Source organism: Camelus ferus, chromosome 18, assembly GCF_009834535.1.
Source record: "Camelus ferus isolate YT-003-E chromosome 18, BCGSAC_Cfer_1.0, whole genome shotgun sequence".
Lineage (NCBI taxonomy): Eukaryota > Metazoa > Chordata > Mammalia > Artiodactyla > Camelidae > Camelus > Camelus ferus.
Genome location: NC_045713.1, coordinates 5,214,839 through 5,231,016, shown reverse-complemented (window position 1 = coordinate 5,231,016; position 16,178 = coordinate 5,214,839). Strand labels below are relative to the sequence as shown.

The 16,178-nt window shown below is 50.2% G+C and overlaps 1 protein-coding gene across 3 annotated transcripts in view; it reads right to left on the bottom strand.

Moving 5' to 3' along the window:
- Positions 1–16,178, bottom strand: part of LOC102510441 (NADPH--cytochrome P450 reductase) — a 52,812-nt gene that overhangs the window by 16,219 nt on the left and 20,415 nt on the right. For all 3 annotated transcript variants that reach the window (XM_032459585.1, XM_032459586.1, XM_032459582.1), the window contains exon 2: positions 5,864–6,055. In XM_032459585.1, coding sequence (XP_032315476.1) covers positions 5,864–6,042 — 179 coding nt within the window. In that variant the 5' untranslated portion in view covers positions 6,043–6,055. The remainder of the gene's footprint in view (positions 1–5,863; positions 6,056–16,178) is intronic.

Below are 16,178 nucleotides of genomic sequence, written 5' to 3'. Positions count from 1 at the left end.
CTGTATCTTGACCGTAACACGGGTTACACAATTGCACATACCTGTCAGCACTCATCAAACTGTACATACACTTTAAAAAGGTGAATTTTACCTCATGTAAATTATACCTTAATATACCTGACCCCCCCTAAAAAAGACATAAAATTTAGTAATCAACTGCAATGTAATGGGTTTTGATCTTGAATTTTTAAAAAAAAACAGTTACAAAAATTCCTTAGTCACTCTGGGAACTATGAACAAGGCTGCTGTACCTGAGGATGCCGAGACTTACTGCGGACTTCCGGGGGAGGGAGGATGGCGCTGGGTCGGGTTTAAACGGGGAGTCCTTGGACTTGAGAGGATGGAAATATTCTCATAGTCCCTATTTCCATATAATTTCATATGCAAATTTCCAATTTCCTATGAAATCATATGCTTTAGGATAAGCCAGGAACAGCAGAGGGGGGAAGGAAACAAGACTGGCTGGGAGGGGACAGCTGTTCAAACAGGGTGACAGGTGCACGAGTTCACTCTCCTGTGCTCTGCGCTTCGCTGTTTGTTTGAAATGTTCCATTATGAAAAGCTTTGTTTTTCTCTCAAGCACCCTCAGGCGCCACAAGTGAAGCCTAGCTGCAGGGGGTGTGGGGAGAGTCAGGGGGGTCCTCAGGGCCATGAGCAGGGCAGCCCAGGCTGGCTGGTGGGCAGGGGCTGTGGTGCAGGCCCCACGGAGAAGGGCGGCCCCACTCAGCCCCAGCCACTGATGGCAGGTGTCACCGTAGGCCCGAGGTAGCCTGGTTTTTTTTTTTTCCAAAAGAAGCCGTAAGTCTGAGTTTAATGTGACGCTGCCAGACTTTTCAATGTTCTAATTTAAAAGATTTTTAAATTTTAATGTAAGCCACACCCAGCCTGCGAGCCAGTTTGCCTCAGAGGCAGACACACTTGCAGCTTCAGGGTTTACTAATTCAACAGCCTTTCTCCGAGCGTCTTCGCTCCGACGGGCCCTGCGCCGAGCGAGGGACCTGATGGGACTGGGCCGCTACCTCTGCACTCTGGGAGGCAGAAGGAGAAGCAAATTCCCATCCAACACGAGGGGCGCTGTATTACATGAGGGAGCGAAGCACGAGGGGCACAGGGAGCCCCCCGAGTTCAGACTCCATCCCCCGGGTCCCCTCCCATCAGGAGCTGCCCTGGTGTGGATGCTCTGCCCAGAGGTACCAGCAGAGTGAAGGCTGAGGAGTGAGCAGGAGGGGAGACGAAAGAGCAACTTTTTAAATCATTATGATTATTACTAAGAGGATGCGCTGCTTGTAACTGCTCCTCTTCAACAAGTCTTTAGTTGCTATTATTATAAACCCTTCAAAAGACCTCCCCAGGGGGATAAAACCATGTTCACGGATTAGAAGGCTCAATATTGTAAGATGCCAACTAATTTACAGAGTCAATCCAATCGCAGCAGGTTTTTTTGCTTGTTTGTTTTGGTGGACGTTGACAAGCTGATTCTAAAAGCTATATGGAAATGCCAAGGGCCCCAAAAGCCAAGAGAATCTTCAAAGAGAAGAACAAAGCTGGAAGACTTAGACTGCCAGATACCAAATCACAAGCTACTATAAAATCATAGAAAAGGGAACAAGGTGGTATTTGTGAAAGGACAGAAAACAGATTGACAGAACAGAACAAGGAGTCTAGAAATCGGCCCCCAACTATATGTTCCCTGATTTATACCTATAGTGAAGCTTTAGTACAACAAGAAAAGAATGACCTTTTCCAATAAATGGTGCTGGGTCACGTGCGTGGCTATCGAGGAAAAAATGAATTTCAAAGAAACTTGATAATTTGCCAACATCAAAGTCAATGTCAGCAGGATGGCAGATCTAAGTATCAAAGCTACAAGAGTGAAGCTTTCAGAAGAAAACATAAAAGAACAGCTTCACAAGCTCAAGATAAGTTATGATTTCTTAAACTGGACACAAAATCATTAACCATAAAGTTTAAGGCCAACCAAAAGGTTGACAAAGTGACTAGCTTAAGGCAAGAATTTCTCATCACCAAAAGATACTATTAAGAGTAAAAAAGGCAAGTTACAGAAAAATATTGACAATACATAGACATCTAACAAAGGACTCATATCTAGAATATATAAAGAACTGTGACAAATCAACAAGAAGGCCAATAACCCGACAGAAAAAAATATGGGCAAACTTTTGAACAGACTTTCACAAAAGATATCTTAGCAGCCAATAATGAAAAGGTCATTGGACATTAGAGAAATGCAGTTAAAACAAGTCCCACCACATGACCATTAGAATGGCTAAAATACAAAAGTTGACAGAAATAAATGTTGATGAGAACGGGAAGCAACTGAAACCCCACCTGCTGGGGGTGGGACTGTACGCCAGGACAAGCACGCTGGAAATCTGTCAGTTCCCAATTCCACATCTAACACCTAACAATACTGCGTCCATAGGGAACCACGTCCACATGTACTAGAATGTTCCCTGCAGGACTGTTGGTAACAGTGCCCCAGGCTGGAAGTCGTCTAAAGGGCCATCATTGTTAGAATGAATTAATGATGGTTCATTCCCACAACGGAACATGAGGTCACTCCTGAGCTAGAATCTGTCCGGGGGAGAATTAGGGCAAAGGCTACTCTGACTGGTGTATTAAGCCCCACCCCTCCCCGCCCGTGAGGGCAAAGGCTGCTTCAAGTGTCCTCTGGACGGACGCTGATCCGTCCTGAGAGCAGTCCAGGCTCAGCGGGTCTACAGGTGGCATCTTCGTCAGCCACGTGTGGACGGCAGCAGCAGAGACAGCTTCCAGGCTCCTGAGGTCCTGGGGCCAAATCCAGAGGGTGGTAAGGGCCCCAGAGGCCAGCACACCTGGGAGGTTCACCTGCGGACACAGGGGCTCCTCCTGGGGCCCCTGCACCTAGAAGCCCAGGGTCGGGGCAGCGTATGTGTGTCCTGTGCCTCTGTGCTATTCCAAGTGCCTGCTTGTCAGGTACAGTTGCTCCCTTTGGCTTGGTTTTTAAATACCATCCATACCCAAAGGTTTGGACTCACCATCCAGGTGGCTAAGGCCTTAAAACACCAACTAGAGGCCACCAAAGATCATGGTGAGAATTCTGGATGGAAGCCCAGGCCTATGTAGTCCCACACAAATTGCTCCAGCGACCTGGGGGTAAGGGAGGCTCTGGGCCATGGCTGAATCCACCTGTGCTCACTGAACATGCAAGCGGGGTTCACAGCAGGAGGCCCAGGCTTGGGGCTCAGGTGACCTCGCTGAATCTCAGTTTTCTCACCTCTGAAATAGGGATATTAACTACATCTTAAGAGACCAAAGGCGGCCTGGCAGAGTGGGGAGATCATGGGATGTGGGGTCTGCAGATCTCGGTTCAAAAGGCAGCTCTACTACCTGTACTTCAGGCGGCCTTGGGCAAACTCCTCAGTCTCTAGCACCGCAGCTTTCTACTCTGCAAAACGAGGTTAACAATGGTGTCCCTCAAGGGCTCTTGTAAGACTGGAAATGATATTAATAATAAGGGTAAATGCATGCCATTTGAGGGCTCATCCTGCACCAGGCCCCAGGCAAACAGCCCTACAGTGGATCATACCATTTAATTTTTACCCATGAGGTAAGTTCTATTATTACCTCCAATTTGCAACTGAGGACATGGACTCCAAAGATTAAGTAAGGGCAAATGTCACAAATTAAGACGTAACACAGTCAGGATTCAAACCTTTGTTACCCAGTGTCAGGGCCTAGAACCTAACCCCTGTGCTATGAAAGTTTCCTCTGTGTAGCGAACACATAAAACCCCTGGCACAGGGTATTCAACATGATATAATGAGGGACGAGAAAGAGATTTAAAATAGGGTTAAAACTTTAGGATCATGAAGAGGGAAACAGAGTTCCAGGATGCTGGCAAAGATGGACAATTGGAATCTACAAAATACAGGGGCTCCCAATAGAGGAGTTTCCAGTCTACCCTGCAAGGCCAGAGAGCTCGGGACGGGCAGAATGGCGGCCCCACACACCCCCAGGCACAGCCGGTCCTCACCCCGGGGTGGGGGGCCACCTCCATCTTACACACAGGGCAACGTGGGGCCACTGTAACCTGGGGCCTGAGAACTGGTCACCTTATCTTGAGTGCCATCATTTTCACCAAAACTACTTTCCCACCACAGGAGGGTACCTGCTGCACCCCAGCTGCAACAGGCTGGACTCCAGCTCACCGGCCCAGCCTCCCAGCCTCCCTCTGGCCCTCTGCTGGCAGAGCCCTCGAAGCCTCGGCGTGTGGCCCCACCTCCCGTCGCACACCTTCCTGATCTCTCCCAAGGGGGATTCCTTCTTAAGAGTTCCCAGAGCCTGTGTCTCCTGGCTGCCTGGCCTCCCCCTCCACAATGAACAGGGAGGCCGCTCACCCTGCTGGGCTGGCACTGCTGTTGCATGCAGAGAGGCCCAGATTAGATAAATGCACGTGGAAACATTTCACAAATCATTTTTAAAAATTACCTTTCAACATCCTGACTCCTTAGCTTCTTTAATGTAAAGGCCAACTTTGCACACCTGCGTATTGCTGGGTACAAAATACTTTCTGATGCAAACACTGAACAGCTACCACGTGGCAAGCCCAGTGCCAGGTGACATCAGAAAGATCACCCCATTTAATACCCACAAGCCCCATGAGGGCAGGGTTACTGCCTCCATTCAGGGTTACTGATCTCCGGGGAGGGGAGAGGGGCTGGAGGTTGATTTAATCCCCAGCGGCCAATGATTTAATCAATTACACCTACGTTAACGGCACCTCCATAAAAACCCCAAAGGATGGGGTTTGGAGAGTTTCACGGTTGCTGGACACATGGAGATGCAGGGAGGATGGCACCCTCAGTGGGCATGGAAGCTCCACATCCCTTCCCTACACCTTGTCCGATGCATCTCTTCCACTGGGCTATTCCTGAGCTGTGCCCCTTATAATAAACTGGTCATCTAGTAAGCAGCATGTTTTCCTGAGTTCTGTGAGCCACTCTGGCAAGTTAATCAAACCTGAGGAGGGGTGATGGGAACCTCTGATTTAGCTGGTCAGTGACACCTGGACTTGTGATTGTTGTCTGAAGAGGGTGGTGGGTGGTCTCGTGGGACTGAGCCCTTAACCTGGGGGATCTGATGCTAACTCCAGGGAGATAGTGTCAGACCCACCTGGTGTCCGGAGATTTGGAGAATTACTTGTGGAGTCTTCCTCACACACCTGGTCACAGAAGTGCTCGGGGTGAGGACTGAGTTTTCCTCATATGCTGTCACTCCCCAGAGCTCTAAGCTCCAGGTTGCTCTCCTCATTTACAAAGAGAAATGAGCAAGTGTTAGGTGACAGGGACATATTAGCACCAAATGCGACTCTCTCCTTGTCAGTGATGAAAAGGACTGAAAGGATTGTGCCAAGGAGCGACCTGGCCCGGTGGACAGAGCCTCTGTGAGCCCATCTGCTCACAAAACGGAAAGATCTGGGGTCTGGAGTGAGGTATCGCGTGTGTGCCGGCTCCAGCTCTGCCTGGTGCTGACGACCTTTAAAGGGCCGACCCTTCCCTGCCCTGAGCGTCGGGTTACCTATCTGTACCTGGTGCCTTCTACTCTGAACGGGTGCTGTGAAGCCTCAATGAGAACCAGGTACCAAAGGACCTTGAACACAGCGAGGTGCGGTGTAAACATAAGGGACTGCCGAGGTAGACCCGCAGCAGGGTCCACCAAAGAGGCAAACCCCCAGGCTCAGCCCAGCTGCAAGGGACCCCGCGTCGCCCAGCCGGCTCGCTCCTGCCCGAGGCCCAAGCACGGCACTGTTGGGACAGCAGAGACGGACAGGCTCGAGAGGGGCCTGGGTGGTGTCACTTACATGGGCTGAATTTTGGTGAACTCAGGGATTTCTTCTTTTTTCTTCCTGAAGAAGAACCAGTAGGTCAGGAGACCCACAATGAGAGAAAACAGGATCATGTCCATTGTGCTGAAGAGGGACACCTCTTCCGTCACTGTCTCAGCCGCAGTGGCACCGGCATCCACGCTGGAGTCCCCCATGTTGACTGCGAAACTGTCGGGAGAGAGAAATGACAGACGTCAGCAGGGAAGAGCAGGGTCCGCCTCAGGACTCTTGGGGAATCTCCTGAAGGCTTTGGTCCTGGCCTCATGCCCCAGGGGCCGCAGCAACCGGCAGAGGACCGGGGACCGGGGCTGCCGGTTCAGCAAGGCCCCCGTTAGGACGCAGCTACAGCCTTGGCCTGGAACTAAATTAGCATGTGGCCCTCTGGCATCAGCGCAGCCCTGCTGTACCTGGGCTGGAGCTAGGACTGGGCCCCCCAAGAACACAGAGAATGGAAGCCACAGACTCCCAGTACTAGCATCCCCTATCCCCTCTAGGGCCCAGTAGAGGGGGAGCTTCCACATGAGAGGGGCCACTTCACAGCAAATCCTTTCCCCTGCTGTGCGGCCAGCCTGGGATGCCCCAACCTCTGCACATTTCAAAGGTCTTCAGGACTGGCCCTTGGACAGCTCCCGGGAAGTAACCTGTGAGCCCTTGGAATGTGCCACCTGAAAAGAGTGTCTCCATATATCTGACACCTTGGGTCATATAGATCCATGCTAATGGTCTGATTTAGGGGAACACCCAGGGCTCTGAATCCCATCATACTGGTCTGACCTCTGGGGTGCTGGAGACTGCATCAGTGAGCTGAGACCCATGGGTGCCCCATGCCTACAAGGTTGATTCCCAATAAACACCCTGGACACCAAGGCTTGTGTGGGCTTCCCTGGTGGGGAACACTTCATACACGTTGCCACAAGTGGTTACCGGGAGAATTGAGCGCTGCTGTCTCACTCCCCTGGCAGAGGACAACTGGAAGCTTGTGCCTCCTTCCTCCGGGACTCTGTCCTATGGAGTCTTTTCCTTTGCTGATTTCAGTTTGTTTCCTTCTGCCATAATAAACCATAACTGGGAGTAAAGTAGCTTATCTGAGTCCTATGAGTCCTGCTGACTTGCTGACCCAGAGGGTGGTCCTGGGGAGCCCCCACCACACCAGCCTAGTTAGTCCCCTTGAAAGAACTGCTCACTGGTCCTCCCACCATGGGAACCTGGCAGGTATCAGATTTGGTCTGAGTCAATGAAGGCTGAGCTGAGAGTCCCTGAAACCCCAGCGGTGCACTCCTGCCTCTCATCACTGGCTCGGCCCTGGAATCTGCATCAGGCCCTTTTGCAATCACTGTTCTCGCCATGTGGGCTGCTCTCATTGCAGCCATGGCCCCAGACTTGGTCAGAAACATCTTAGTCAGAGCTCAGCCACTCAGGCAATGGGAGATTACCAAATATCTGACTTCCGTTAGCTGTCACTTCCTCCAGGAAACCACAGGGCAGGCCCCTGCAGCTAGGACTTTATCCCAGCATCTGAGGGCTCGGGGCATTGGCCCTACCATCCTGTGCAACCTGCCAGGAACGGGCAGTTCAGGATGGGTCCTCAAGCCTGGCTCTCTGCTTCGTGATCAATAGGAGGTGCTCTCTGAATGGCTGAGTTCCTGACTGAGATCATCCCAACTTATCCTTTTAGACACCTGAACATTAAAGGACAAACTTAACTCTAGTGCCCAGAGAATACTGTTTATATTTAACTATTAACCTAAAGACACATTTAATATTTATTGAACTTAAGTCACGTCCTTATGTCTAACTCTGACTGTGTCATCTGTCACAAGCCTTCTTCCATGGAAACAGAGACATGGGACCTTGTCCCACAGAATTAGGGGCCCAGATGGAAGCAGCTGGGGGTGCTGCTCAGGGTCAATGTTCTGACACGGGAGGGCCCAGCTGGTGCCCCTCACAACAAGGCAGTCAGTGAACACCGCTCCTGTCTGACTTGGGCCGCCCGGCACCCTTACTGTACTGACTGGGCACCAATGCCCACCAGGCTAAGTGACTCTTTCTTGACCACACAGCTCAGAAGAGAAAGCTCAGCCCTGGAGGAGGAGTCTAAGGTGCTGGTGCTGCACAGGGAAGGGCTGTATGTCGGCCTTCACACGACCCCATTCTTCCCCTATTCTCTCTAACAACGTGAGGCTCAAGCCACCAGGCCCTGCAACGGACACCTAACGGGCTGTTCTCTGCACAGTAGCAGAGGGAGCCTTTCAAAAAGTAACTCAGACCACGTTACCTCCCTAATCAAAACCCTCAAAGGCTTCATGTCACACTCAGCACAGAATCTAAAGTCCTTACCTGGTTGATATGCCCCAGTCGGTCTGGCCCCTGGATACCACTCCCACCACGTTTCTCACTATCTCTCCTTTCCTCACACTCACCGGTCACACTGGCCTCCTTTACTCAAGCCTCTAGGCCTGCTTGTGCCTCACGGCCTTTGCACATGTTAACACAGCTATCTGGATGCTCTTCTAGCTATCTACAGGGTTCTCTCCCTCACTTCATTCAGGTCTCCACACAGAACTCGCCATCTCAGGGCGACTTGGCCTCAAGGCAGTATCTGGTCACTCTCCCTGCCCTTCCCCCATCACAGCCCTGATCACTAGCTGATGTTATGTTACACATTCCCCGCTGACTATCTCTCTGACTACGTGGTTAGCCCACAAGGGCAGATAAGGAGCATCCAACAGCAACTTGTTGAATAAGTGAGCACAGGATTCTAGCGCAGCTGGGCTGGCAAAGCGCAGCACACAAATCACAGCGGTTTTCTAATCTGAAAAGCACAACATGGGCACGTGATTATGACAGTCTGAGGCTACGTCCACTAGTCCCCACTCTCCCTCTGTCTCGAACACCTGCACTTGCTGCTTCCTGCCGCCTCTCAGGCCTCTCTCTTCGAGCCCAGAGTCGGACCCCACGACTTCCTGCCCCGCCGCGGAGACAACCAGGCGCTGGCTACTGGGAGCGTGCCTGACTCCCTGCAGCAGGTCCTGAGGCCCCCGGCATTCAGACCTGGGTCTCAACAGATCCAAGAATGTCCCCAGCAGCTCTGACTCAGGCATGAAATGTCAGACAGAAAGAGCTGCAGAGGGGCTCTGGGAGGGACCCTGGCCATCATCTTCTCAACAACGGAGAGTCAGAAGCTCCAAGGGATAAGCAGCTCACCTGTGATAAGACTAGAAAGGGGCGCCAGCTTCCTGGGGGGGGCTGCGCTCAGTACCCAGCTAAGTGGGGGGACCAAGCGGACATGTGTCTCCCCCCTGCTCTGTGTGAGCTCCTGAAGGAAGGACAGTCCCAGAGGCACCTCTGTATCTGCCACGTGGTGGGAAGGTAGGACTGGCAGGCTGGCAAAGGAGGGCATCAACCTGGGAGGGAACACCTTAACCTTACACTACCCACTGGGATTCCCAGTAGGATCCAGAGCAGCACGCCTCCGGGCTGAAGCCCTGAAAAGCTGTTAAACCATTATTTCGACCTCACTTAAACCCCCATCACACACAAACACGCCCACCAGTCTCTCCAGGCTGTGTCTCCATCCCTGCTCAGGGCACTCACATGTGCTGGGGCTGCTCTTCCCCTACCTGCTTCCTGCTCAGCCTTCAGACCTCAGCTCGACCGTCACTTCCGGGGGTCACACTTTTCTGGCACATAATCTAGTGCTTGATAACGCCCCGTGGAATGAATGAAGGGAGCCAGCGAATTCAACACGGAGCACAGGATGTGAAAGATGCATGAACCAAACACGAAGCATGCACAATGAAAAGAACTTTGAGGCTGGGAGTGTGCGCACATGGTAATCCTCCAGGACACACGTTTCCAAACTTTCTCAACTCACGGAGCCCTGGCAACTCAGTAAAATTTTCATGGTATCCCTAGGCCAAGAGAAACACCTAACAGATGCAGTTAGGTAGTGACCAGATCCAACCACTGAAAACCCAGCTTTGCAAAGACACAAAGTATCAGAAGGAATGTCAAAGATCTCACGTTGATACTGAGAAGCACCCCAAGTGGCAGTAAGGTGGACAGATGTGGACTCTCCCTCAGCACCTCTGAGCGTCGGCTATGGTGCCCTGAGGGACAACTCTGCCACTAACTGGGCAAACTGCTTACTGGCAGCAGGCTTTTATGTCCTTCTCCGTAAAGTCAGGGTATGGAAAAAGGGGGTGCATTGAAAGACCAGCCAAGAAGGTCTCCCCCTCCCCAAAGAGAGCAGATATGATCTGATCTTTTACTATAAATTAGGTCTGTGTGTAACTTTTCATTTTTATCATAAATGACAACGTGCATCCGGAAAAGGGCGCAGATAGACAGACAGGCGCTATTCCTCTTGAATTTCATCACTGGCCAGTTCCCACTGATGTCGAAGGCCAAGGACATCACCTCCAGGGCCCGCACCAGATTCAGCAGGCAGCCCGATTTGTGCAGCTGAGCAGGCTGTACAAATTGCTGGCCACCCAGGGCCGAGGGCATGGAGGGGGTTTGGTCAGCTCTGAAAGGGCAACCAAGGCAAGGACAAAAGGGCCCTTTCTCCATCTGACTGTTTACAACACTGGAGTGTAAAGTCCTCCTCCAGGAAATGTCTGCAGCTTTGCCTTTGCTGTACGTAACTTCTGGTCAGTAAATGACTGATCATCAGAGCCGGCACTGACATCACAGGGAGCTGGTTACAGATGCAGCAACAGAAAGGAAGGAAGCTAGCAAGAGATTCAGGTGGCCCCTTCAGCATGCACAAGGCCCAGGCAAACAGTCGCTGTCACCTCCAGGAAGCCCAGACGACCCTCCGCCCCCAGCAGCAGTGCGAGCAGAGTCTGCTCAGGGTCACAAAACTCTGCCAACGTTCAGTGGCTTCAGGACGAGGGAAAAGCCACAGGGAAACCAAGCCTGCTCTTGTCTCGCAGTTCATCCTCCAGAGCCTGAGATGCCCAGGGAAAAAGGCCTCCCCTGGTGGCCTACTCGACAGTGCTGCTCAAAAGAGCAGCTGGTACAGATTCCCCAGTGGTGAGCGTGTCCACAGAGCTGATCATTCAAAGTGAGACAAGACTGGTGTGGCTTTCTTTGGGTTTATTCTACTTGGAGTTCACTCAGCTTCTTGACTCGGTAGGTTTGGGAATTATTTAGTCATTATTTCTTCAAATAGTTTCTCAGCCCTACCCTCTTTCTCCTCTCCTTTTGGGACCATGACAACATAAATGTGTTTTGTTATTAGTTCCACAAGTCCCTGGGCTCTGTTCAGTTTTAGTGATCCAGTTTCTCTCTGTGGTTTAGACTGGGTAAGTTCTACTCTTCTGTCTTCAAGTTTACTGGAGATTTCCTCTGTTGTCTCCATTCTGCTGTGGTGCCTGCCATCCACTGGGTTTTGTTTTTATTTCATCTTTTTGTTACAGTATTTTTCAGTTCTAAGATGTCTGTTTGGCTCTTCTTTATATCTTGTATGACTGTCTTCTCACTCAAGTTGAGACGTTCCCAGTTCTTAGTATGGTGAGTGATTTTTTTACTGTATCCTGAACATTTTGAGTATTATAACACTCTAAATCTTATTTAAATTCTCTCTTCTGTCAGACCTCCTCTGCCATCACACTGGTGGGGGATGGAGGGTGCCAACGCATTGCTGTCATTTGCAGGCATATCCCAATAGGCACAGCACAGTGGGGAGGCCAGGCGGAGGGGGAAATGGAGCTTTAAGGAAGAAGATAAGACGGTCCAGTCAGTCAAAGAAGGGTCACCAGGGGTCAACCTCTGAACTGAGTCGAGAAAAATGGCCAGAGTCCAACAGTCAGACAAGGAAGGTAAGAGAAGTTCCAGATAGAGGAAGCATGTGCCAAGACATAAACCACAAAAGAGCAGTAGTTACAGGATCGGGTGTGACTCAGGAGAGCTATGACAGGATACTTTTGTGTGTGGGGGTCTAAGGGTGGCAGGGAAGAGATGAGCCTTTTCAAAGAGACCAAGATCCATGTGCGAAGGGCCCAGGAGCCCTCTGCGTGTCTAAGGTCTTAGGGCCCTGGGCAGCGGTGATTACAAGGCGAGGGTGTGGCATGATTAGAAGTACATCATAGGGCGGTAACCCTGAACAGTGCCTGCACCCACATTATCAGTACAGTCACGGAGCCGTGACCAAGACATCCGAGACTAGAACATGCTCTGGCCAATGTACCATAGCAGATGCCCAAATGCCCCAGCTGACAACCTTTCCCCCACTTAACAGGGCATATTATAGGTGGGATCTGGAAACACATGACTGGCACTGTGTCTGATGCAATGATGTGAAAGAGGAAGGCATCCAGCGGAGCTGGATCTGTGAAAGTGTGACTTGGAGAGAAGAGCTAGCATTACTCAGCACAAATGTTGCTGACAAAGCCCCAGAGGGGCTGATCGCCCAAACTGCTGCCTGTCATGGACAGCCACGCGGGCTTGTTTCTGTCAGCCTCCCCAGGGCTTTGGCCACCTGGACTGAACAATACATACTCTGGGACATTCTGAGAGTATAACTTAGTAGCATGACTGAAAGTTTGCACCAGGCAAGTTCCTGGCACAGAGCTCCTAAAACTCTTGTAATTTCCTATGTGATAAGAGCATCAGGAGCATCTTCTGTTCGAATGCAACTCTGGGTGGGATGGGCTGGTTACCATGACGACCACGCCATGATGAGAAGCTTGGAGTTTTCAGTACCTGCCCCAACTCTGTTCTCGAAAGAGGGGAGAGGGGCTGGAAATGGAGTTAATAATGGAGTTGATCATACCTATGTGAGGAAGCCTCCATAAAATCCAGAAGTACGGAGCTCAGAGAGCTTCCAGGTTGGGACCACATCTATGTTCTAAGATGTGACCCTAACGCTACGGGGACAGAAGCTCCTGGGCTCAGGATCCTCCCAGACCTCACCCATGTATCTTTTCATTATATTTTTTGATGAACTGATAAACATAAGTAAATGTTTTCCCAAGTTCTGTGAGCTGCTCTAACAGATTAATCAAACCCAAGGAGGGGGTTGTGGGAACCCCCATTTACAGCCAATCGGTCAGAAGCACAGGTTGACAACCTGGTCTTGTGACTGGCATCTGCAGTGGGGGTAGGGGGAGCAGTCTTGCGGGACTGAGCCCTTAACCTGTGGGATCTGACCATATCTCCATGTAGATAGTGTCAGGACTGAGTTAAATTGTAGGATACTAGCTGGTGTCACAGAGAATTGCTTGGTGGGGGAAACCCCACACACCCAGGGTCAGAAATGCTGTCAGGGTGGTAGCAGCGTGAGAGTAAAGGAGAGACCCAGGAGGAAGGACCAGGCTTTCCTAACATGAGTTCATAGGGCTCACCCTCTGACCACGTCTTTGCCTTCATTAGCCTTGGATATGAATGTGGGAAAGAGAAGCTCCAAGCTGGAGGACCCGCCTTGGTTTACTTAAGTTCTGGGCAGAGCTGTTCTGAAGTCTGCTCCTGCCTCCAGTGCATCAGCGGGAATAAGGGGTGACAGTCTGATGAGAGAGAATTCGAACCCCCCAGCTCCGGCAGGGCCTGTTACCGTTCACCCGGCTCATCCACACAGCAAGCCTGCGGCACAGATGCTGCAGCCGCCTCCCTTTCACAGAGAAGGGGATGGGATGGGCCGGAGCCAACAGGGCCTCCCCAAAGTGAATCTGTACTAAGGACCCATTAACAGAGCTACAAATGGGCTCCGCGGTCAGCATCAAAGACAAACTGGAAGACAATCAGAAAGGGTCCCCAGGATGGTGTGGTCCCCAAAACATGTCACATGAGAAGCTTACTGTAAAGGAACAAGAGAGGTTTACCCTAAAGAGAAGGAGATTCAGAGGCAGCTGACTCCTTTATAAGGTTGTCAAAAAACAGGAGGGGGGAGGCCCCAAAGTGTAGAAGTGGGGCCTGGTGACAGAGGATAGAGACTCACACACTTCCCCAGAAGAACTTTCCGACAAAGGTGCTTAAAAGTGAAATGAGCTGTTATGAGCCACAGCCCCGCATCACTGGAGATGGGTCAACAGAAGGCTAGGTGCACTGGGTTTCATGACCCCAGGGGCCTGGGACATAGACCCGCCAAATTAATGCTCAGTGAGCTGAACCGGCTGATTGGTGACAACACCGGGAGGAAAATCCCTGGTCTCTGACCTGAGTTAATACTGCACCACTAATTCCTGGACCTTCTTTCACTGAGCCCTTTGAAATACACACAGACACAGACACACACTCAGACACACACTCCTACTTCACATTGGACAAGAGCTATGGAAAACAAAGGCAGACAGTGACACAGTGATACGTGGTCCAGGGCACATCCTAAGGACTCGGGAAAAGAGGAAGAGAAACGGGGAGGCTCAGGGCAGACTCTGAAAAAGGCAGGAAAGGGGGAAGCTCTAACTACTTTGGTTAAGAAACTGGTTCCAAGAACACTCTGTGCTTCCAGCAGAGCCGGGCTTTCAGCCTTAACGAGGAGCATGTTCAGGGGTAAATGAGTCTACAGGCCCCCCAAGCACACCATCCCCACGTCTGCGTTATGTCTTTGAGAACCCAACTCAGTCTGCGCGGATGCAAGGTACTGCTCCCTGATGGCACCTCACTGCTCCTTCCGGCCCCGAGAGGGAGGGCTCGGTACCTGTAAACTGAGGCCCAGGGGAGAAGGAATGCCTGCCTCAGGCCTCCCAATCGGGAACCACGACAGTCCTTTGTGCCGAGCGATCCCAGCCTCTGCCGGTACAGCCTCCAGTGACAGGGGCTCACCCCCTCGCATCCCAGGCTGACTCTGCTCCAGTGTTTCTCTTAAAGGACAAAAAAGGTCAGGCCAGAGGCCATCTACCCACATCGCTATTTTCTCTCTAGAGCCTCCCATCATTTTTTCCATATCTGAATACCTTACACACACCTACATACACTCATACAAAAAGCAGATAAAATGTACTCTATTTTGTAAAACAGTTTTTCACGTTGCTAGAGGATCCTTTATAGTGATATTTTCTTTGGCTGTGGGACAGGCCACTGATCTTATTTGATTACTTTCCTGTTCTGCAGTTACTAAATTATAATTGATCATTTAAATATATATGGGCACCAGGAAGAAAAGATGAGAACACCATGGCCTGGCTGTGCACACGTGCACGATCTGGTCAAGGAAACACAGAAGACACTGCGGTCAAATGTGAGAAATGCTATGAAATAAACGTTGACAAAGTGCTGTGGGAACTGAGGGGAGGAGAAGCGAGCGGGAGCCCCAGAGAAGCTCGGGAACACTCCACACGCAGGCAATTTTGGCAGAGTTGGTTCAGATTTCTCACTGTGAGTAACAGATGCATGGGTGACCACTATAAGCAGGCACCAGGGCTGGGCCCTTCTGTGGTGCATGTCAGTGTCTCAGCCGTTTCACCCTGGAGTTACTACTATCTCCTTCTAAGGATGACATCAGTGCTCAGGGGGGTTTAGGTGGTTTGCCTGAGGTCACACCGCTGGTGAGTGGTGGAGCTTGAATTAAAACGTGTGTCTGTTTCTGAGGTCCATCTGATCTCCTCCTTAAATAATATTAAGGAAAGCATCTTTAAACAAAAAGCTTTCTCTTAAAAAAAAATCCTCAAATTCTCGACTCCATTTGAATTTTTGTAACTCTTAATACATACATTGCCTTCAAATAGATCAGCCTCAAGCAGATTGATCAGGAAGAAAAGACATAAATCACTGATACAGGGAAATGAAAAGGGGGCCATCATTAGAGTCTACAGACATTAAAAGGGTAACATGGGAAATTAGGAACAACTTTACATCAACATTTGATAACTTAGAGGAAATGGACAAATTTCTTAACACAAATCATCAGAGCTCACCCAAGAAAAATAGATAAGCTGAAGAGTTCCCTGAAATAATTCAAATTAGTAGTTAAAACCTTCACCAAAAGTGGATTCCAGGAGCAGACAGCTTCAGTGGCAAATTCTGCTAAATGCTTAAAGAAGAAATTATACCAATTTGGCACAAATTTTTTCAGAAAATAGAATACTTCCCAACTCTTTTATGAGGCCTGTATTATCCCGATACCAAAACCAGGCAGAGACGGTACAAAAAAGACTACAGACTAACACACCTCATGAACACAGATGCAAAAATCTTCTAAAATATTAGGAAATCAAATTGAACAATATGTAAAAAGGATACTATGTCATGATCAAGTGGTGTTTTCTCCAGAATTCAAGGTTAGTTCAATATCCAAATATCAATGTAATCCTCTATATAACAGGCTTTAAAAAACTCACGTGACCATCAG